The sequence below is a fragment of the Helianthus annuus genome, chromosome 17 (genome assembly GCF_002127325.2).
Source record: "Helianthus annuus cultivar XRQ/B chromosome 17, HanXRQr2.0-SUNRISE, whole genome shotgun sequence".
NCBI classification, from domain to species: domain Eukaryota; kingdom Viridiplantae; phylum Streptophyta; class Magnoliopsida; order Asterales; family Asteraceae; genus Helianthus; species Helianthus annuus.
This window is the reverse complement of record NC_035449.2, coordinates 57,596,302-57,621,322: the sequence shown is the minus strand read 5'-3', so window position 1 is coordinate 57,621,322 and position 25,021 is coordinate 57,596,302. Positions and strand designations below refer to the sequence as shown.

Here is a 25,021-nt window from a genome sequence, read left to right as displayed (position 1 = left end):
CTAAACCACTGATCTCATACTTCAAGGTGTTTGGCTGCCCATGCTTTATTTTGAACTTAAAAGACTCCATTTCAAAATTTGCAGCCAAAATTGATTGTGGTTATCATCTGGGATACTCAGCCACTGCCAAGGCCTACAAAGTGTTCAATACACGGACCAAGGCAGTGGAGGAGACTTTGAATGTAAAGTTCAATGAACTTTCCTCAATGAAAATCCCAGCAAATCCTGCTGATCTGTTTGATCTTGAAAAGTTTACTTTTGAAAATACTGCTGTCAAGACTAACAGTGCAGGTCCAACAGAGGATACAACACCAGACTATGGGTATGAAATCATCATCCCTCAAAGGTCTGCCACAAATGGAAAAGCATCAGTTGTTCAAAACAGCTGTCAAAGCTCAACCACTGCTACCTCAACAGTTGTTGACCAAAGTAGCCCTTCTACCACTGCTTCCACATCCTCAAACACTGCTGACAAAAGTCCTCAAACAGTGGATAAAAGTCAGTAGTGGTCCACTTCATTACCACCCATTCCACCACCTTTTGAAGTCACTGCTGGGTCATCAAAGTCACCAGCAGTGGTTAGCTCAGATGATACACATTTGCAGCCTTCACCAACAAATGCCATCATACCATACCAAGGAGACTTAATCTTCTTGAGATCTCATCCACCTGATCAAATCATTGGCAACATAAATAAAGGGGTGCTCACAAGAAGCCAAACCCAAAACATTTGTCTTTTTGCTGGTTTTCTATCACTCCATCAGCCAGTCAAGTACCAAGAGGCGCTAAAAGACAACAACTGGGTAGAAGCCATGCAAGAGGAGCTCCAACAGTTTAAAAGACAACAAGTATGGGAGCTTGTACCACTGCCAAAAGAGGTTAGTCCCATTGGCACAAAGTAGGTCTTTAAGAACAAAACAGATGAAAGGGGCATTGTTGTCAAGAACAAAGCCAGGCTTGTGGTTCAAGGTTACAGACAGGAAGAGGGGATTGATTATGATGAAACATTCGCCCCTGTTGCAAGATTGGAAGCTATCAGACTGTTCCTGGCCTTTGCTGTCAACCACAACATGAAGGTGTTTCAGATGGATATCAAAAGTGCTTTCCTCTATGGTACATTGCAAGAAGAGGTGTATGTATGTCAACCTCCAGGCTTTGAGGATCCATTTTATCCTGATCATGTCTACAGGCTAAACAAAGCCTTGTACGACCTGAAACAAGCACCAAGGGCCTGGTATGAAACTCTTTCCAAGTTTCTACTCTCAAATGGTTTCAAAAGAGGTACCATTGATAAAACACTGTTTCTTAAATGGAGAGGGAAAGATTTAATGATTGTCCAAATTTATGTGGATGACATTATTTTTGGAAGCACATGTACCAAAATGTGTGAAGAGTTTAGAGAACTCATGACAGCTGAGTTTGAAATGAGTGCAATGGGTGAGCTGCAATGCTTTCTTGGTCTCCAAGTACAGCAATTGCAAAATGGAACCTTCATTCATCAAAGCAAATATGCTAAAGAACTTTTAACTAAATTTGATATGAATGATTGTAAACCATGCAGCACACCCATGGCCACAAATAACCTGGTCATGTCTGATGAAAAGGATGAGCTGATTGACCAAACACTTTATAGAAGCATGATTGGGTCTTTATTGTACCTAACTGCATCTAGACCAGACATCATGTTTGCAACATGTGTCTGTGCAAGAAGTCAATCGGCTCCCAGAAAATCAAATCTCATTGCTGTAAAAAGGATTCTTAGATACATAAAAGGTGCTCCCACACTTGGTATCAGGTATCCAACTAATGGGAATATCAAGCTTTCAGGTTTTTTTTCAGAGAGTGACTTTGCTGGATGTCATACCACAAGGAAGTCCACTTCAGGAGGGTGCCAGTTTCTAGGTGATTGCTTAGTTTCTTGGCAAAGCAAAAAGAAAGCAGCAGTTTCAACATCCACTGCTGAGGCTGAATACATTGCTGCTGCAAGCTGTACAGCCCAACTCCTGTGGCTTCAAAATCAGTTACTGGATTTTGGTATCACTGCCTTAAACACACCACTCATGTTGGACAGCCAGGCAGCAGAAAATATCATAAAAAATCCAGTTTCCCACTCTACCACAAAGCACATCGACATCAGACATCACTTTGTGAGGGATTGCTATGAAAAAGGTTTGATTTCTCTGCATCATGTCCCAACTAAAGACCAGCTAGCAGATGTGCTCACAAAAGCACTTGATACAGCCACATTTGAAAGCTTGGTATCTAGGATTGGGATGCTAAACATGGAATAACAAGCAACATCTTGTTTTTCTATGAATAAAAGCAACAAAATGTTTTCAGAAAATCAAAAATCCATCCTTAAAAATAGCTAAAAATGTAAATTTCATTAAAATTCTTAAAAGTCTGCCATAACCACTGATCGTTCAAAAGTCTGCTCTACTTCAAAAAGCCTGCCCACTACTGAAAGGCAACCTCTGTTCTCTCATTTCTTGATAACCTCTGTTGTTCAAAAGCAGTGTCTTATCCACTGATATGCTATCCACTGATAGTGAAAATAATCCACTGCCCCCTTTCCACTGCTTTCATCAGTTGCTTTCATCAAAAGTACTGTCCTTCATTTTCACCAGTGGTTGTCACGTGGGCAGTACATAGCAGTCAGACCTTTTGTAACGGCTGCCACGTCAGCATTCATTCTCTTTCCTATAAAATTCCCCACTCACCACCAAAACAGGGTTTTACTGTCGAATTGAATTCTTAAAAATTCTCTTCTCAAAGCATTTTTTCTTCTCATCTCTCACAAATTCCTTCGATCATTCGTTTCAAAAATGACAAAATCGAAGTCATCTGCAAAACCCACATCAAAATCATCGAAAACAGCCTCTAAAAAGGCAACTTCCACTGAAATTCCATATAAATCATCTCACAATCTCCTGGGTCTTCTAACAAAACCAGGAACCACCGATGTTTTCGATTCCATCATCAACATCATGGCAAAATCAAAGTACAAAACTTTGTTCACCGCCGATGCACCAATCTATTTGGCGACCCAAAGGGAGTTTTGGAAGAATGCAACCCTTGACAAACAAGGAGACATTGCAACCACCATACACTCTTCTATAAAGGGTAAAAAGGTCCAAATCACGCCACAATCCATCTTCGAAGTCTTTCAACTCGATGATCAGGCAGGTAAAATTCCTTCACTAAAAACGAGTTGCACATTGACTTCATTGAACGAGGGTATGAAGCCACAATGATGAAGAAACTAACCTTAGAAAAAGGTTATTTTCCTCCTGCACCCAGATTCCTATTTCATACCCTCCTACTATGTGTTTCAAACAAAACCACTTCTTTTAATGAGATCCCTATAAAGATTCAAAATCTGGGATATGCAATTCTTCAAGAAGAAAATTTTAACTATTCTCGGGAAATCTTTAAAGATTTGGTTAATAATGTTGAAACCAAATCATTCTTACTATTTCCAAGGTTTTTAAGTTACTATTTTGAAAAGAAATTCAGTAAGGATGATTTAGCTTTAATAAACCAAGGTGAGATAACTGTTATAAACTGCCTAACATCTGAAACTTTTTCACGTATGTTAGCACCTTGCAAAACACAAGCAGGGGTGCCTGAGCAGAATTTAGCAGCTACCACTGCTCCTCAGGTATCTGCTGCTGAGCCTACTGCTCTAGGTGATCAAAGCAGCAGACCAACTATTTTGAAACCCACACCTACAAAACCCAAAAGGCTTTACAAAAAGAAAAATCAAAAACCCCCCAAACCAATCAAAACGGCTACTCTGGAGGATGAGATACCAAAGTTAATGCCTGTGACAACACAAATGTCACAAGAAACCACTGCTGCTTCTTCCTCACAGCAGTTGGTACAAATATCTCAACCCATAACCATAACTCCTCCTGCTTCTTCACAAAAAGAACAGGTTGTACACAAAGGGCCACCACATTATGATGCTCTGGATACACTCGTTTCCATCATCCACTGCTCAATGCCCGGAGCAAGTCCGCTTTCTACACCAACCATCACATCCACAATTCCACCAAAAACACAACTACTGTTGGATGCAATTGATTTGAACCAGGCATTACCCAGTCCTTCTCACTCACCTGTCAATGAGAATATGCCTCAACAAATGACTGAGCCTGCTGTATCATTCATTGCTAACCCACCAACACAACCTGAGGAGGTTACACCCATTGAGTTACAAGTAACTCTTTGTGGTAATCCAAGTGAAGCAGCCACTACAACTGTTGAACCCACTGGTTTACAGTTGGACAGTGGTTACATCAATAAGACTTCCTTGGAGGCAATTCCTTTTATAGCACCTCTGCCAACCACCAGTGGATTTATCTATCCTACTGGCAACATCAAAAGGTTGTCAAGTGTTGAAGGAAGAAGACCCCAGTACCAAGAAAAAGGGGCATCAGTGGTTAATGTTTGGAGTAAACTCCCTACTTCAACCACTGATAAAACCACTGTTAGTTGGAAATCAGATGATCCCATTAATTTGGGTGATGATTTAAAGTACCAGAAATTGACGGCTCGTGTTGAAAAACTTGATAACTCTGTTGTAGAGCTCAAAGATATGCTCCAACAGTTGTTACAGGTACAAAAGGTACAATCCACTGTTGTTCCACCTCAAGCACCTGCTCTCCAACAGGCACCTGCTACAAATGAGGAATCTCTTTCAACCTTTTCTCCATCATCAAGCACAAGTAGCAGATCAGCAACATGAAAAACATGTTCAAGAGCTGAGAAATGCTATGGAGTCTAAGTTCAAAGACACTCAGGCTGATCTAAAGGCTCTCAAAACTCAGATCCTGCACAACTCTGGCACTGCTCCTCCACCTGTGTTCTTCATTGATCACCTCCCTGAAGATAATGCCAAAAAGGGGGAGAAAATTCAGGAGTGGAGAAGGAAAGGAATAACAGATGGTCTCTACCTTGCACCAGAAAATTCAAATATGACCAAACAGATTCCTTTGCCAGATGGGAGTAAGAAAATTGATGTGACCACAAATGCACTTGCAGAAGCACTTGCATGTGTGAAAAGGGATAGAGAGGCCAAAAAGAAAGCCAGGGTGGATTATCCGGATCAGGGTACTTCAGGGTCAAGAGATGATGAAAATATTATTGATGAAAAGAAGAAACCTACAAGAAAAGTAAGGCTACCCAAATCCATTCCAGTCAGACGTTCAAAGTCTGCTCAAAAACCACCACCTAAAACAGCTGTTGTAACTCCTGTTGTATCAGCTGCTGTTGGTACTTCAGTAGTTTCAACATCTGCTCCCACTTCAACATACACCATCTCAACACACACTACATCCACTGCTTTACCACCATCACCACCAAAATCAAAATCACCTCCTGTCAAAAGGCAGAAGACAGCAGTTGTTATAACTTCTGCTGTAAAGACAACAGTGGTTGGAACACCAGTTGTTTCAACAGCTGTTAGTCTATCACCCACCACTGCCACTACAACCACCTTTCCATCCAAAACATCATCAGTCCCTCCTCAAATAAAGAGGAGAAGGCTAATTCCTAAAGATGATGTCTCTTCACCATCACAAACATCTTCAAAATCTTTAGCTCTTGTCAAGATACCAAAACCAGTTCCACTTTCTTCAGTTCCAATGCACAAACCCTTATCTCCTGCAGGTGTTCAATTTCCTCTTGAACTAGAAGCTGTTAGAGAAGAAATAAAATCTTTTTATATTGAGGATGACCCTGCCAAAAAGAGTTTACCTTCAATCAAAGGATATCCCTGGCCCAAAAATATTGATGAATATTTGAAGATAAAGGCCAAGCAAGCAGAAGATATCTCGAAAAGAAACACACAAGGGAAATCTGACAAAGAAGTTTCAAGATACTATCAATATCGGCTCACACAAGTCAGTTCCCTAGAACGTTTTGCAAAGAATGTCAGTCAACAAATTTCAGAAAGAGCAGTTGAAACTTTGAAGAAAGACTACATTGAAAGCATTATGTTTCACAAGAGATACAAAGGAGAGAGACACATGTACAAAGAGTGGACTGTTCCTGAGCTTGAAGTTGAAGCAGCAAGAATTCAAGACATGATAAAAAGGAAAGTCACTCACACTCCTCCTGATTGGGCAAAGTTCAAAAAGAATGTACCTGACAAACAGTTGGAACTAAAGAGAATGAAAGAAGAACTGGTTGCTGCTGATTTTGGTACAAAAAGACAAATTGCTAGATGGAAAGAAGATATGGTCAGGTCAACCTACAAAAGGTTGGAGGAATTAAGAAAGAAAGATCCAAAAATTCCTCAAAAACCTGACTATCCTGAAGCAGAGGTTTCAAAAAGGCCAACAAAGCTGCACACCAGGAAAACCACTGCTCCTACTGGTACTGCCTTTTACAAAAGAAGGAAACAAAGCCAGTTAGGAGCTGAAACAGTTCAAGAAATTCTTACTGGAAATGCTATTGTAAAAGAAGGCTTGTTAAGAAAGTTAAAAGAAGAACTTGAACAGGAAAACTCTGCTACCACTGCTCAGCCAGTGATGAACAGGCCAGCCTCACCAAATACTTCTGCAAATAAGCATCTCTCAAGAAACCCACCAGGCTCAAAAATACAAAAGTGGGAAACTGACAAACAGACCTGCATATTGACTTTGCTCAGGTCTGGTGGAGAAGTGGAGAAAATATCAAGGGAACAAGCTCTTGGCCTGAGTCTTGAAGATTTGCAGGATCTCCTTGATCTTCCACTTAGCAGGGATGATGAAGATACAGATGCCCTTGAATTTGAATTACAATTTAAAGGTCAGATAAGGGAGCTGTCAATGAGGCAATAAAATGTCCACAAATAATGAAGGGTTTTGGCATTATCTGTTCCAGGGGGAGATTGTTGGGATTGAACCCATCAGAGGAACAGATAATTAAAGCCAAAACTGGATCAGAGCAGTGGATCCTGAATAAGCAGATGTTGATATACAAATCTCTCCCCTTGAAAGTGATTACAACTACTAATGACCTCCTATCTGCTGATCTTGCTAAACTGATGACCCATAACTGCTGCTCAACTAAAGATCTGATGGAAGACTAAAGTCCTACTGATTCAATCTACTGCCTTGAGTCAAGCACTGCTGATCCGGACAAGTGCTGCTGGGTTCACAGCAGTAGAAGGTTGCAGCAGCTGTTCTAAAGTCTGTTTTGTAATAGAATGTATTAGCAGTAGTTAACACAAGCAGTGTCTGTATAGATCAGAGGTTTGAGTTTGTTAGGAGGATAGATGTCACTTTCATGGTGACGTCAGCTAAGATGCTCAGTAGTTTGCAAGTGCCTATAAATAATTCAGTACTTTGTACTGTTCTATTAGCTCTTTGCATCATTCGTCTTCTTTGCACGAACAAACTACTGAGCTCTGGCTGAGGGGGAGTTTGCAATCATTCATCAATCATTGTAATCGTGTTTGAAATAAATTCAATCTTTCGGTTCATTGTGTAAAGATGTTTGATAAAAGTATTACTCTCATTTGATTGTATGCAAAGTTTGTGTTTATTATAATATCCGCTGCACACTCATCCATCTTCATCTTATTTATAAACATAAAATACAATAAAAAACAAACTCAGATCCAACACAAGTGTTCTCTCTCCGGCAACTGTGAGCGAAACCCTAAAAACCTTGTGTTCCTACCGAATTGCTGCCCGATTTTCACCAGATCTTGTGATTATCATATTGATTAATCATGGGCAAGGTAGTGTGTGCCTCAATTTGACCTGCATCATTCAGATTATGATATGTCGGCGATTGTTGTTGAACGAAACATAGTTTTAGGGCTTAATATGTTAAATTTGAGCATAAAAACAAACATGTGTTGTCGTTTTAGTGTATAGATTGCATATTTGTGTTTGATTGTGTTAGATCTAGGGATTAATGGTGGTTGTCGATACACAGATTATTCATACGTAGATCTAGGGTGTTTGAGAGGTCAACAATGAAATTAAAACATATCCCTAGTGTCGGAATCATCAGGTTTACAAGATAACATAATAAATTTCATCAGTTAACAAGTTTTGAGTGGTAGTACTTGATTCCGCCCCAAATTGAAGTGTAAGGTGATTTCCCTCCAAAGCGGATGTCCTGATTCCGCTTCTATTTGTCAATGTGATGTTTTAGTGATTTCGCCCCAAACTGTGTTAATCTGATTCCGCTCTTGTGTATCATGTTGTGATTTCGCTTCTAGTTAACATCTTTGATTCCGCTCCTAAGTCAATGTAATCTGATTTTGCCTCTAAATTGTTAGTTTTGATTTCGCTTTTGTGTAATCAAATCTGATTTCGCTTGTGAGTGTTTTATGATGAAATTTTTCCTAAGTGCCTAATTCTCATTGTGTGTTGTACTGTTTTTGATGTGCAGGGTTCCAGTGTGATCTTTGATCCTCTTTACAACAGCTGTTGTGACTTGGATGTGAAGAAAAATTCTGAATTGGCCAAGTTCAGTAGTATCTTGGAGTTCATGGGTCGTATTCCTATTCAAAAGGCCTTGACTGATCAACGACTATTGTACAGATCACATATAGAACGTTTCTGGAAGAATGCAAGTTATGATGATGAAAACAAAACAATTTCTTCAATTGTGGAGGTGCATGGAGAAAATAAGAAGATAATTGTCACTGAGGAGCTCATTCGTGAAGTTGTGAATTTTCCGGACGATGCAGAGTCGCCAACAAGATTTCCAAAACGTATGGTAAAGGGTTGCATGCTCAGGATGGGTTATCAGGGTGCATTGAATGTTGGGAATTATTTGAAGTCGAAATTTGAGAAACCCTACAAGTTCTTTATGCACTGTATATTGATGTCACTGAGCCATACCAAGGGAAGTTACGATACAATGCGTGACTATCAGATGAACATGGTCACTGCATTAGTTTTAAACAAGAAGTACAACTTCTCGCATATTGTCTTTCACTATATGGCCGAGAATATTACTACGAAGAGCAAGACTTGGATGTATCCTAAATTCGTGCAGATGTTAATCGATCATGCTTATCCAGAGATTGAACGAAATTTAAAGAACGATCTGTTGGTGCAATCACATATGAGCAATGATTCGCTCAAACAGCTTGCGAGATACCATCCAAATCACCCTGAACCAAAGATTGGTGCTGAATTCTTTGGTTTTATTAAGGATGCAAACTACATTGATCCTGATCCAGTTGATCATCAAAACTGGTGAAACGAAGAAGAAATGAAAGAGGCAGCCCATGCTGAAGAGCTGAAAACTCTTGTGGAGTTCAAAAACACAAGAAATGATTGGTTTGTCAAAGAAACGAGGAGGAGACGCAGAAAGGTTACTCCTAAAGTACAAGAGGGCGAGGGATCTTCATCACAACAGAAGAAGAAACAAAAGAAAGCCGCGAAAACATTATTGATTGATGAACTTGAAGAAGATGAGCCAGTTGTAACTGCGGAAGAAAATCCGTATAATGTTGATGAAAATTTGATGTTTAATGTTGATGTATTAGAAACAGAGCAAGCTGTTAATGTAGAAGCTCAGAAAGAGAAGGTTATTGACGATATTGAAGGTGATGATGTTGATAAAGATACTACAAGTTCCTCTAGTTCTTCAGAAGATGAAGTAGATGAAGTTGAACGTTTAAGAAGAATTCGAGAAGCAATAGAGAAAGAGAAATTGTTGAGAAAGAGGAAGAGGCAAGAGAAAGAAGATGCTCCATACGTGCCATCCCCACAACATGTTTCTGATTCACAATCTCCTTCAAGCGGCAGAAAGAAAGCTGGGGCAAGAAAGAAAGTTGTATCTCCAAAGATCCGAAAAGTTACACCAAAGATTTCAAAGCCAAAGATCGTTTTAAAGAAGAAACCTTCCAAAGAAACCAGTAAACCATCAACACCACCACATGAGCCAACACCACCTCAATCACCAATCCAATCACCTCCACGACAATCAACACCTCCACAACTACCTTCACCACCAAAACAACCAACACCACCCAGACAACCATCACCAATACACATTTCACCACTACATCTTTCACCACCACAACAACAAACCTTATTCACATCGCAAGAAATCTTTCAAACACCACCACTCACCCAAATGCAACTAACACCTGGTTCTACTGGGCACAAAGGTCTTCACTTTCCCCATGATAATCTTGAAGACATTGGAGATTTCGGATTTGCAAACGATGAACAAGTGAAGAAGTTGGAGAAGAAGATGGATGAAGTGTTGGATGAAAACAAAAAGTTAGCTGCTGAGAACAAGAAAGTTTCTGATCGTGAGAAAATTCTTGAGATGCGTGTGAAGAGACTGGAGACTGATAACAAAGAATTGTTGAAAAAGATTGACACTGATCAATCTGAGATTGATATTTTGAAAGTACGAGTTGCTGAACTTGAAGAAGAAAAAGCTCGAAGAGATGAACAGAATAAATACTTCGAGTTGAAAAATAAAGAGCTTGAAGCTACTAAGGCTTTGAGGGAGCATGAGTTCTACATGTTAAACAAAGTCGTTGAAAGTATGCTCGGAACATCAGTTGAAAAAAAGTTTGAAGAGATACAAGTTGAAGAACTCAGGGCACAACGCCAAGCCGAGATTGATGAACAGATGAAAGATAAAGGTAAAGGCGTTGAAGGTAGTTCAGCAGTGACAGAGAGATCAATTGTTCCTTCCATGGTTGTTGAGAATCTAGAACCTATAACTGCTATATCTGGTCTGTTTGAGGAAGAAACACATCTTGAAGAGTTAATTGGTGATGATGATGAAGAAGATGATGATGATGATGAAGATGATGAAGAAGATGATGATGATGATGAAGATGATGGAGAAGATGATGAGGATGAGGATGACGAGGAAGATGACGATGATGAGAAAGTCTTTTCAGCAAGTGGTCATGGTTCTGATAACGACGATGACGATGCTCAAGGTGGTATGGGTATAAAAGTGACTGAAGCTTCCACTGAAAGAACTGTTGATGATTTGATGAATGATTCTGTGAATGAAGAATCAGGGGGAGCTGAAGGAAAGGGGGAGTCAGGTGATACTCAAAATGTTCAACATGCCGAGAAGTTAATTTTGAGATTGGATACTTATCGGGAAGAAGGTGAACATTTTCATACGTACACGTTGGAAACGATTAAAGAAATAACTCGTATGGTGAATCCTAATTTCAAGTTTGATTTTGAGGAAGAATTGAATGCCTTCGACATCAACCAACAGCCTGAATATGAGTATAAGTATGTTGAGGAGGCTGACATGTACGACAGAGTTGAAGTTGAGGATTGGACGGATGATGAAAGTGTTAGTGAAGATACTTCTCAGTTTCCTACGCTGATGGAGTTCTTTACAGAAGAGAATAGAGATGAGTTGATAAGAAAGATCGCTGAGATCTTAAAAGATAAAAACTTTGATGGCACTCCCAAAGAAATGGAAAAGGAAGAACGGAAAAATGGTTCAAAGACGATCACGAGAGGAAGTTCAAAAGACCGTTGAAGTACTATCAACGTGATCGAAGTGTGTCTCTCGGTGACATCATTAGCTGGGGTTTCTTACCTCAAGTGAATGCTTACGCAATCAGGAGAGAATGTGGGGTGCAGTACTTTGAATATTTATATGACGTGATGTCATTACCATGGTGGGATGTGGAGGAGCTGTCAAAAGTAAGAACTTTAGATTATCTTGTACGAAAAAATGATATTCCGATGTGGGGGTATATAAAGTTTGAATCGTTGAAAGAGTTTCGACATTGGAAACCGCATTACCCTAAGAGAGTGCAGAGAGTAAATCCGGAAACAAGGGTTGAAGAAACAATACTTAATGTGAAAAAGCCGAAGACAAGGAAGACTATCCTAGTGCCACCAATGGAGCAGGATTTCTACAATGGATTCTTGGGCTGGGTATATAGTTACATTTCGACTGAGGCCGTCATTACTTATCGAGCAGGAAGTGAATTAAGAGAAATGCATGTGTATGACCCGATGTGGTTAGTTAACTGCTCAGCGAAGGATATCGAATGTTTATTCATCATACATTATCAGGCAGAAGATAAAGAGCAGGCCATGCAGTTTCAACGTGTTGCTACTCTTTGCTTTCAGAAAGGTATTAACTCTGAAAGTAAATGGAAGTCATCTTGGTGGTCACTCGACGAGAAGATGAAGAGGAAAGCTGAACGTGAACATCGAAAGCTTGAAGAAAAGAGAGGAAAGTGGATGAACATTCAAGCTGAAGAAGAGAAGAAAAGAAAGAAAGACAACGACAGGCTGAGGAACTTGCTTAGGAAGAAGCCAAAGCCTAGAGATGAATCGTTCAAGTCCGTGTAAAGACCCGAAGACAAGACTGAAGACTGCGGCTGTATCCAAGGGGGAGTTTGTTGGTGCACGAATGTCTAAAGCCTGCGTCTTAGTCTTAGTTGTTCATGTATAGGGTCTAAGAATGTTAATTATGTAAAGTATAGGGGGTTGTTATGTAAAAGTTGGATTGTAATGTCTTGATTTCGCCCCAAATGACAATGTGTCATTTGGAGCGAAATCACATCCTTCTGATTTCGCCCCAAATGACACATGGTCATTAGGAGCGAAATCTCACCCCTATAAATAGTGGTAGTGTTTTCTCATTATGTACGTGCATGTTTACTGTGTAGCCGAACTGCTGCTCGACTTTTTCGTGAAAGATTAATGAGAAAACCAGTTTAAAGTGATCTGCTTCTGTTTCTACTCAATTTCTACTTTGATTCATGTTGTTTGTGTATTTCCGCTGCATAAACAGTAGTATCTAGCTCTGATTGACTCACTCGACTGTCAATAACGGTCCTACACCTGCTGGTTCAGCTCAGTTTCCCATTTTCCTCGTACTACGTGTCCTGATCTATCTATCTAGTTACAAGACTCGATACAAGACGAAGTCGACAGACATATGCACCAACAGGGCTATTTGTGTCTGCTTGTTGCCGTCGCACTCCACAAGAAGGAGTTTAGGGTTTCTTTTTTTTCTAATCTATCTCATGCACATCAACATATACGTATCTTATAAAATAAAAGAGGAGATGGGGCGGTTTGGTTATTGGGCCGTAAGGGGTTGGGGTTGGGTTGGTTTGGACCGAATTGGGGAGGGGTTTGTTTTTGGTTTGGGCCGAGACTAACACCACAAGAGTGTGCGGTCGTGGGGTGGTGTGCGACCCGTGAGTTTGTGCGACAAGGTTTTAAACACGCATTACATATGATATCCTACTAACACTCAATCATTCCGTATAACCAAACACTTTTAATTAAACGTATAACGTACTCACAAGTTAGAACGTAACACGCAACGTGAAAAGGAATCAGTATATAGAAAAGACTTGAAATTTCGAGTTGTCACATAAGATATACTGCAGCAAAAGATAAAATATATTGCAGCCCACGTGTACAGCAACAATCAATGATTCTTGCCCAGCCCAACGAATCGCATCATCAGTCCAGTTAGCCCAATGAGTAGTCCAGTAGTCCAGTCCGTAGTAGTCCAGTAACATGAAAAAAAAAAGATATTTGTAACAAATGAATAATATAAAAGTGAAGAGAAAACAATGAGTATTTTTTTATATTTTCAACACCCCCTCACTTTTATCACCAAAAATATCTAGCATGTTTAACCTCTTACATATAGTATATGTTGCTCTATTAACAATCCTTTTGTAAAAATATCCGCAACTTGCATTTCAGTTTTTACACCAACAGTTTTAACGAAACCATTTTGTACTTTTTCTCTAAGAAAAAACAAGTCGATTTCAAAATGTTTAGTTCTGTCATGAATGACAGGATTAGCTGCAATTGATAATGCGGCAATGTTATCACAAAACAAAGAAACTGGGAATTCTACACTAACATGTAACTCACACAACTGGTTAACAAGCCAAACCAATTCACATGTCGCAGTACACATAGCTCGGTATTCAGCTTCAGCTGTAGACCGAGACACTGTCGACTGCTTTTTACTTTTCCAAGTGACTAAAGAGGTACCAAGAAACACACAATATCCTGGGACAGACTTCCTAGACACAACACACTTACCCCAATCTAAATCTGCATATGCAGTCAGATTAAGATGTGAATGTTTTCCGAAAAATATATCATTACCAGGAGCATTTTTAAGATATCATAACACTCTCATTGCCAATAGCAAATGAGCTTTGGTAGGTATATGTGACAACCCTCAAAATTTCATGTATCCGTATGATTTATTTATGTTAATTAAAGTGCTTGATGATTGTGCTGAATTACTTAACTGCTTTCTGATTTATGTGTCATACTTACATGTGCTTGTTGACATACTAGTCTTGTGCAAGAAAAGTTATTAAATAGTCCTGTATGCTTTCCTGGGTGTTGGGAATTAAAAATGTTACAAGAAGATATATATATATATATATATATATATATATATATATATATATATATATATATATATATATATATATATATATATATATATATATATATATATATATATAGGGTAAGGATAGTGTAAAAAGTGCTCAAAGTGTGAGAAGTGTAAGAAGTATATTATAACACTATATATAATACTATATAACACCATATAAACATCGTATAACAATATATAACACTATACATCTATAATAGACATGCTATCAGACAACCTATAGTGTTATATTTGTTATATAATGATATATAGTTTTACATAGTTTTATATGGTATTATATGGTGTTATATATTGTTATACGGTGTTTATATGGTGTTATATAGTATTATATATAGTGTTATAATACACTTCTTACACTTCTCACACTTTGAGCACTTTTTACAGGATCCTCTACCTATATATATATATATATATATATAGGACACTATATGGAATAACTTAGCACTTTAACGAACCGATATCTAACCGGACACTACCCGAAACACCAAAATAATGCTAGAAGCATTGTTTCTATTTTTCTGAACTAGTTATGGTTCCCGAACATCATAACACACTATATTATTACATAACACATCAAGCACCTAACTAAGTCACTTAACTTCCAACCAAATAAACTAACTACCATTACACACTAACTAAATCAACCCCTCCCCCCCCCAAAAAAAAAACGGTTATGCAAGTGGCCCCCACCCCATGATTTTCCTTCATTGTTTAAGTGATTTGTTAAGTACTTTAGAAGACATAAAGACTATTGGTTAATGCATTGTTGGAAGACTTCTTTATAAACCACAAGATATATAACCATACATATCATCTTCATCTTCAAAACAACAAAACTCCTTCTCTCTCCTCTCTTGGCTTCGGCCATAACCCACACCCTCACTATAATCATCATTCAATCATCTTCAACCAATCTAAGAGCATACCAAGGTGTTAAAGTGCATACAACGAAACTCGGTGTTCTCGGAAGTTGAAGGACCTTCTCTATTTGCTATTAACCACCTCTTTTCTTCACTTGATGTAATACCTCGAAAATTCATGTCCAATGGGATAAAGACACGTGTCATGTAAGTCAAACGTGTCAGGAATCCAGATCAGATAAGAATGTATGGTAGGATTGAAAAGGGCGTCATGTTATTAAAATACCTCTGCACGACCCAAGGGCGACATGTTATTAAAACACCTCTGAGCAACCCAAATTATAAATCCCAAGATCCTTAAAATCTGATATATTAACCGGTTGTTCTAAATAAATAAAATTCCATCTTTTATATGGAAATTGGGTCATTAAGAATGTTACTACAAAATGCTAATTTAAATTCTTGATTTAAAAGAAGTTGAGTTTAGTTAATAAGGCATGGTCAACTTTCATAAGAATCCAAGGAGAATTCTTGAGTTTTCCGTCAAATTTAACTTCCCATAAAGTACCAAAACATGTAAGGGCATGCTAAGCATGCAAGGCCTGAGCAAGAGGGACCCTCAACTGATTAAAGGACCCAAGATTCGAACACTACAAAGTTGCATGGTCAATGCTTGGAAGTTTGCAAATTTTTGGCTTCTGGCCATCGGTTACGGACCGTATGGTTTTAAGCTTACTGTCCGTAAGATGCATATTTGGGCGAATTGAACAAGGGTCGGTTACGGACCGCAACCATTTAAGCATACGGTCCGCAAGAGGAGCATACGGACCGCAAGGACTTAGGCTTACGATCCGTAAGCCTGTCGCTAGCAGCAGAAAAAGGACAGCTACCTGTTCAGCCTGTTGCACCGCCTTAGTAATGTGGTTTTCGAAATTAGAGGCATGATAGGCAGTATTTAGCCTCTTAGGGACACCTGGGATGATCTTGTAACAACCATAGACTACTTTGGCATGATCATGAGCCATGGGGTTCACTATATAAGAGCTTGAGTTGTGAACATTTCATGCATTCATTTGCGACATTGCGTAAGTTCACTTCTGGAGCTCCTCTGGTCAGCAACAAGTATTCTTAGCATCCCTAATCCTAATTAAGACTCTTGTAAGTACTTTTAACCTTTCTGAATTCATTTTAGCTTAGTTAATTAGCTAAAACTCAAACCGTCGTAATTAAGGTTTGACTTCGTGATTAATTAAGATTTATCCAGTCAAATCACGAATTAAAAATACCTCTGAGTAGGTAATTATGTGGGTAATAAACCCTTAAAAGGGTATTTTCAGAATCTCACTCTAACTATGATAATTGTCGAGTCAAAGCTTATCTTAAAAAGTCAACAGAATGCTTATATTTGAATTAATGCATAATTAATAATGTAGGACACATGCAACCTGTTTGATCATTAAAATAACTTGGTAATCAATGTAAGAACATGTCTCAACATGTTCAACTCGACAATTTTCAGTTTAGGCTCGGTTTGGAATCGAAAGTCGCATAGTTTGACTTCAACTTTGACTTTCAGTTCTGACCCGTTTAATCCAAGTTTAGGATTGCCTTAGAGCTTCTTTTGGACCTATTTACATGTTAGTATAACCCTCTGAGATTATACAACCTGGTTCATTAGATATCCTATTCACGTGCATGTTTCCGTTAAATGCATATATGTTGACCATTATGCCCAAATGACCTTAAAATGTGATTTTTGAAAATGTAAAAGGGTAGACACCTTTGTTACTGAATTATTAACTTGCACCTAAAATTTGATATTAGTTTGAGGTATAGATTAAGAGTTATGCTCATTAGCGTAATTTGAAACTTTTTTAGTGATTAAATAGCATAAATTGCATATGGCCTATCTAAACCCAAATTTTTATACAAAACTATATACCTACTGATATAGAATAATATTTTGGGATTTTTAAAGATTTTTATTTAATTTTAGGCTGAGCATAACTTAGTGTTCTAAGATTAAATCGTTTAATGCCGGTTTTGCCCTTTTGGGCTATAAAATAAGTTTTACAAATTCTTTTGACCCCGAACCTTTTTCTACTGATTCAATATGTTAAATAAATTATTTTGAGCCTTCTGGAATATTAAAAATATCAGCTTTTTTATATAAAACCCGGAAATGGCTCCAAATCGCCTTTTTAAGCGTTTTTAGCACATAAGTATGTACTAGAACCTTGTTAAGCATAAGGGGTTGAAACCTACTGATATAATCAGTAAATTTTTATGTTCTAACAGTAGGCAAATAATTAAAACTCAAAATTCCGGTTTTGACCTTTCAGGCCTATGTGAAATTACCAAAATGCCCCTACGGAGCATAATATGGTTATAAGTAATAAATTTCACATATATTTGATACCTTAATAAAATGAGTATATTTACTGATTTATTCAGACCTGTAACTCAGAATATTATTTAAACTCTTTTACACCCTTTAAAATGACCAAAATGCCCTTATGAGGCATAGTTTGGGATTAAAACCATTTGGGGCATAATGGAAGGTATCATTCTGATATCACAACATGTTTAAGGCATATTAACTTAGGAAACTCGTATATGATTCATATGATTACTCGTTACGCACTTTACGCGTTCGGATCGGCTTATGTAACTAGTTTACCCATTTTAGCCGAAACGGGTCAAACCATATCATTCGGTCTCAAAATCCAGAATGTGATTAAGTTACCCATGTTAAACAAGTATGCAAGCTTGTTGGGTTAAAACCACATTCTAAAACGGTCTTCGCCTTATCGTGTGTTTAAGCCGTAATCTTCATTCTAAACTAACCGGTCTAAGCTTAGGCTAAAATTAAAAGACCCGTTAGGATTCTAATAGGTTATTAAAAACCTTCATTCCAGATATAGGAGCCCAGTAAAAGCTACGTGCACTTGTTGTATTTGATTTATACTTTGCTCAGGTAAATACGTTTAACTTATTTTCACTTATACGGGCTTGGGGTACGGTATATAAAATACCGCTTGGTCGGGTAATTGACCTTAACCGGTCGGTGGTTAAATCTTGTCAAATGACTCGTTTAAAAATGTTGTTTTGTTTGTTTAACTCCTTTGGGGTTTAAATGACCATGTCCCGGATATCCTTGGCATCATTCAAAGAATGGCCACGACCTTAGCACACGGGTGTAGGCGTACACCCGTAGTGCATTCAAATCAATAAAGTATAATCGTCGGTACGAGAGAAGTCTCGCGGCGGAATTATACTAAGTGGTGTGTCTATTAATCTTTAACCCGGCACGACCCGGACAACTGAACGCATAACAAACATGTAATTCTTTTACAAGATTATAAGCAAATAATTATCCCAAGTTATAAAAAGTTTTGTGCCGCGGGCATTCAAATCAATTTTAAACATTTTCAAAATGAGTCAGTTAATTTGTATTTACCAGTGTAAACTGACGTATTTTCCAAAAAGGCTAAGTGCAAGTACTACACGTAATAGGCTAGCCACTCTTTAGCATCAGTAAAAGTCTCGCAAGCTTAGGATGCACGAAGTCTATTGAATTAAAGTTTCCTCTTTGTTTTGATCCGCCTGTGGATCTATTTCAACTGTTTGTGATACTGGATATTACAATTTTATTTGGTTAAAATAAATCTTTCTTTTGCTTCCGCTGTGCATTTTATATTTTGTATTGTTTGACTATGATGATATCAACTACGTCACGGAACCCCCACCGGGCCCACCGGTGACACGTGGAAAAATAGGGGTGTGACAGGTTGGTATCAGAGCCAACGCTGAGTGAATTAAACACTAGCCTTTTGTGTTTAATCTTGATGTGTGCTAAACAGACTATAAAAAATTAACTAAATTAGACTCTCTAAGCTAGACACTAAAAAGCTTTAATTCTAGACTCGACCTACAACCACACAATCGGCAAGTGTACCGATCAATGTAGTATAACCTAGGAAGTCCGGATATCGAACCACAGGACTCTATGTATCACGCAAATTAGACTCTAACAGACGCTGACAGACACGACTTAACTTGTTTTAATTGTTTTGGGGGGGTGGGGGGTTACGGAAAATCTAGGAAATCTATATTAAACTACTAAATTAAACTAGAACTAGACTAAAGACGAATAAAGACTGAGGATTTTCTTATATGAGAACGAGACCACCTAGACAAGAATCCTGGACTGTTTTTAAGAGATTACCGATTAAGTTAAGTGCACGAGTTATGGAACCGGGATCTTAAAGTATTAAACCTATTAAGAACCATCGAGGCCCCTCGACCCTTCTCAAGGAGAAACCTGTGGAACTACCTAGGCCGTTAATCCTACCGGTTATTAGACGCCTTTCCAGTTGTCTAATTAATGTGTAAGTACCCTGATGTTGACCTATTCTTTTCCAATCATAGGTCTAGGGTAGTTTGAAGTAATCAATTTGACTTGATAGACTAATAAGACCGACAGGTAAACCAAGACATGACCTTTTCCAAGGACTATATAAAGCAATTCGCCGGGTAAGACCTACCAATAGCCCCTCACTTTCCAGGTATTAGGACTAGTAGAACACTAAGACTTAGCAAATTATTACCAATTACTTCTAGAGATTATTGGCCAATTCTCCCTAAAGAGTTAAGGTTTTCTAACGTGATATAGACACTCACCGAAATCCTAAACCCTAATATGACTCTATGTTGTGATATAGACCGTCACTAAGAATCATATGAAGCAAATAATAACAATAAACCAACTCAAAGCATGCATATACATCAAATCATTAAATCAAACCGCTTACAAAACACAATTAATCCATAACAATCATGCAAATAACATAAACGGTAAAAACTTTATTTTAATCCATTCATCAAGTCTAGGCGGTTAATAAATCTAGCCGAGCATGTTCATAAACGAAAACAATTCAAAGATGTTCAACAAAGAATTCATCATAACAAGTTTCGTAAGAAAAGTCAAGAACAAAGAACTAGAAAACCCGATTAGATCTTCAAGTCTTCTTCCCCGAACTCGTACCGATGATTCCTAGGCTTCAGAATCTCCAAAAACGCTCCAAGAATGCTTAATAAGTCGCCCCAGAAGTCCTCCAATCGAAATTCGGGTTTTTTTCACGTTTAGGATCATTATATATGACTTCCCATAAAAGACCCTTATTAAATTCGTAATAATTGCCAGCCAGAAGCTTCTGGCTGGGCGCCACAAAATCAGGGACTGGGTGGTGGGGTGCCACCTTGTTTTTCAGCTCATGTACTACCTTCAGACTCTCGCCGGGTGCCAGAAACTCCTCCCGGGGAGCCAGAGGCTCTTTTTTCAGCTCTTTAACTCTATTTCAACTCCTCGACCTTTCCAACATGCTCCAAGACTTGACACTTCAATATTTTTACTCGTTTTACTCGGTTTCTCGCATATTTGAACATCAAGACCTGCGAAACACGATTTGATCAATAGCATGCATATTCTAATAAAAAACAAAACTAAATATAACGAAAATTATACAAACTTTACACGAATAAAAGATGTATTTTGCAATACATCAAACATCCCCACACTTACTCTTTTTTCGCCCTCGAAAAAGAATTATGCAACGGAATCATAGACAAATATTCACTCGGGTCAAAAGCATAGGTATATTTAATTAAAACCAAGGCTTGCGTTAACTGCGATTGCGAATATATTTGTCCACTTAAACCCGAATCCAATCCTAAAACCTTATCATGTGAATTTAATTTAAGTGCGGTCAGTCTACCTAGGGTCTCACGCTAGAATCTACAGTCCACCTACTCCCGCCTCAAGCTTATAGGACTAAAGGAACGATCACTGGACCAATTCCCAACCGTCTTATATCAAAACCAGAAGAGTTTACAATCAAAAATTTTTTCTTTTTCCAATTTTTTTTTCATTCGCTTTTTTTTTTCATTCGTGAGTCTAGACGATGCTTTCCCTAACTAAGAGGCAATCCGGCTGTAGAGTCGCTATCCCCAACCACAGATTACTTAAGTTTTGGTACTTTTTTTCTTTTTCTTTGCACAGTCGATTTCACACACCCTAGCGGTAATCTTGCTGTAGAGTCGCTATCCCAAGCTCAGACTACATAGAAATGCATTACTTTCATTTAGTTTCTAGCTCACTTTTATTTTTATTTTTTTTATGATCACAAACTCTAACGGTTTTAACTTATAACGGTGCCCCTTATACTATTATTGGCGGTTTTAATTTCCCATATCTCCCAGGCGAAAACCCACTAGTAAACCGACAATTAAGATATATTAGATCAAAGGGACTTAAAACCAAACCCGGGCCTATCCACATATCCCTAACTAGACGCATGCTCGATTTATTATAATCTCATATTATTATTATTTCAACCCGAGCAAAAATTTGTCTTTTCTATCATTTTCCGTTCGAAAATGCAAACTTCTTTTATTTCGAAAGACATTTTCTGGTTTTTCAATTTTTTTTACTTTTTCAATTTTTTAATTTTTTTTGTATTTTTAATAATTAAGACTCGATTATTTACATGTATCCCATCCCCACACTAAGAGATTGCATTGTCCCTAATGCAAGAACGAAAATATGACTGAACAACTACCTAAAAATAAAAACTACAAACGAAATAAATAAAAATGTACAACAACAAAAAGGGAAACGACTTAGCTGAGTATGTGAGACTGTCAAAGTGCCAGTCGTTTCCACATAAGCCCTCCAATTCGATACACGCTCAGCAAACAACCCCTAACCGCGGACACGCGAACGAAAGCGGCTACAAATACCAACCAAGCCTAATCAAGCAAACACCAAACACTAGCAAAAGATAATATGTAATATCACGTTCAACAACCATCCACAAGTGTATCAACCAACCCCAAAACCCCAACCAACTTGTTTAATGTATTTAAGTACAAACCAATAGACGAGGATTAAAAACAGCATAAAGATAAAAATAAGCAAAAGATATAAGCTGTCATCCTCGCTCTACTCCGCATCATCCAACACCTCAACACCCGCCTGTCTCCCACTGGGCCCTTTCCTGAGCGAGTGTCCCAGCCTCGTTTCCTGTTGGCCCGACTTGAAGTTCCTGCACGTGACATTCTGCAAAACAATTCAATAATGGCAATACGAAGCAAACAAAATATTAGTCACAAACTATTTTTTTTTTTTTTTGATTTTTTTTAACATAAACAAATATATACAAAAACAACGGCCGTATAGCATTTCGTTCGCGGCCGTAGTTTATAAACAAAGTGACATTAAAGCGACTTTTGCAAATCTCTTTTTAAGCATAACCGAACCTCGCCCGAATGCAGATTGAGTACGGGCGAGTGGTATCAATAATAAAGTACGCAAAACAAAGCATAATGACACTTAGACGACACTAACACGACTCAAAAATGAAACGCACGACCTAACGGACACTAAACTAAGCAACGACTAGACTAGACCTCAACCTAAGTAGACGCCAAAAATACAAGATTAGAACCTCTACCTCCTCCCGGCACTTTACTCGCCCTCGAGTAATCCTAAGTGCCGAAATTCATCAACACAAAAACATAAGTGCGGAAGCAATGGACACGGGCCGTGTAAGTAGTAAAAATCCAATTTTTATATCAAAAACTACAACCCGTATCCCCACACTTATTTCCAACCATGCCTAAAACAAATTAACCGTTAAATCCAATAAACAAACTCGAACAGCTCATCTAGAACCTGTAAACAGCCTAGACAAACTCACTCATGGTATCCGAACTCACAATAAAGGACGTTAGGCGTCAATAACTTGAGTGTCAGATTGTGAATACAACCCACATATTGAAACCATGTTAACAATTCAACTGTTGTGTAAAATTATCCACTTCATCTTAACCCAAAACCAGCCGACTCCTATACCATTCCTGTCGAAAATCACCTAACATGACAAAACTCCCAAAAAAAAGTCTCAAAGATATGACATTTAATCGCTAATCCATCCTCCCGCAATCTGTAGCAACCAACAACTAAACCGAGCCTCCCGCGCCCAAAACTCATCTTACTTGACAAAAGTTTACAAAACTGGACCAACACTTGACCTAAACTAACACAAAGACCTGACCCGACACTAGACTACAAGACTCGACCACTAAAACTATTAAAATCGGACTCAATGTACAGAGAATGTGCAAGATACATACCAGAGATTCGAGGTAAGCAAGAAGATTTGAGAAATTTTTCGGTTGAATCTTTAATCCCCAAAATCAAATTCGATTTTTATGATGAACTATGGTTAAATGGTGGTTGAAATCGGTCATGATGTATGGATAGAAGGATTGGTGATGTGATTTTAGGTGAGAATGGCAGGTGATGTGAAATCGGTTTGATGTATGGGGTGGGTTTTGGGGAAATATGGTGACGATGAGAAGGGGCTGAGCGGCGGAGAGGTTGTCGGCGGTGAGAAGGAAGGTTGGGGTTTCCGGCGATGAGGGATAGGAGAAGAGGGGTACCGGCGGTTTAGGAGGTGGGGAAGATTGGTGGCATCGGCTAGGTGTGGAGGAGAAATTAGGGTAGTAAAGGAGGGGTTACGACAGTTGGGGGTGGTGAGACAGGAAAAGGTAATAGGTTAGAACTGTTTGATGTTAATGGGATGGGAATATGGGTGTAGGCGGTGTGGGGAAAGAGGAGTAAACAGGGGTTTCTGTGTAAAGGGGAATTGGGAGGTGGGTGGGTTTAACATTTTAGCTTTCAAATAAATTTGGGCTTCAGATATTGCTTATGGCGGCCCGCTAAAAACTGAATATGTGGGTGGCGGCCCGCCAACACGGTATTACTTTCCGATAAAAACTGAATATTGTGTTTATGTTTGTGGGCTGCAGATATGGCTTCTGGCGGCCCGCCAGAAATATCTGTTGTGGGTGGCGGCCCGCCACCACGTTATAAATTTCCGAAAAATTTTGATTTTTTTTTAAACAACCCATCAAAAATCAACCAAAATTTATAGTTTTCACAGAAGAACTTTTGTAAACTTTTGTTGTCTTTGCCTTAGAAAGTTTATAGCTTTTCCCAAACCATCCAAAAACCAACCGAAATTTTTTCTAACACTTAATACTTACTTGGAACCTCGTTTCTCTCGTCAATTCCTGCAAATCCTCGGTGATGCACTCCTGCAAATGACTCAAGACACAAACTAGGACCCGAAAAAACTAACAAAAACGACCGTTAGCTACTAAAAATTACGAAAAAATAAACGAAGATACAAACGGTACAAAATATACACTTGGGTTTCCAACTTTTCACATACTTATGGAGGATCAAAAAGATGCAGCTCACCTCCAGACACACACTCACGGGCTGTAGCACCATTATACTTATTGCCCGAATCAACCCAAACACCCTTATCTCTCTCAAAACCTCTCAACTCCTTAATTGGCGGTTTGAATCTATCCCCAAATTGAACTTTGCTTAGTATCTTTAGCTTAGATTCTAAACGCATGATTCTCTCCTCAAATTCCTCTACTCTCCTATTCGGTGGATCCCCACACTTAAGTCTTATCACCTTCTCTAGACTCGAATCACTCACCACCTTCTCTTCATCTCTCTCATCCTTCGCGCACTCCCCTACTAACGATACCGCCTCCACTTTATCACTTGACCCTCTCAAATTCATAACCTTAAAAATTACCGATTCCTCGCCCTCTCTAAGTGTGATGGTGCCTAAAAAGACATCTATGAGAGCTTTAGCAGTGTTTAAGAA

The 25,021-nt window shown here is 38.6% G+C and overlaps 1 protein-coding gene and 1 long non-coding RNA gene across 2 annotated transcripts; one reads left to right on the top strand and one right to left on the bottom strand.

Moving 5' to 3' along the window:
• The first annotated feature begins 9,225 nt into the window (after nucleotides 1–9,225).
• Nucleotides 9,226–11,490, top strand: LOC110924252 (trichohyalin-like). The gene is made up of 3 exons (XM_022168282.1): nucleotides 9,226–9,874; nucleotides 10,130–10,750; nucleotides 10,883–11,490. The coding sequence occupies exons 1-3, from the start codon at nucleotides 9,226–9,228 to the stop codon at nucleotides 11,488–11,490; spliced, it is 1,878 nt and encodes a 625-aa protein (XP_022023974.1).
• A 10,612-nt stretch (nucleotides 11,491–22,102) lies between these two features.
• Nucleotides 22,103–23,918, bottom strand: LOC110922758. Its single transcript, XR_002583460.2, has 2 exons — nucleotides 23,466–23,918; nucleotides 22,103–22,389 (listed from the first exon to the last, which is right to left on the bottom strand). It is a non-coding gene; the product is annotated as an uncharacterized LOC110922758 (long non-coding RNA).
• Nucleotides 23,919–25,021: the final 1,103 nt, after the last annotated feature.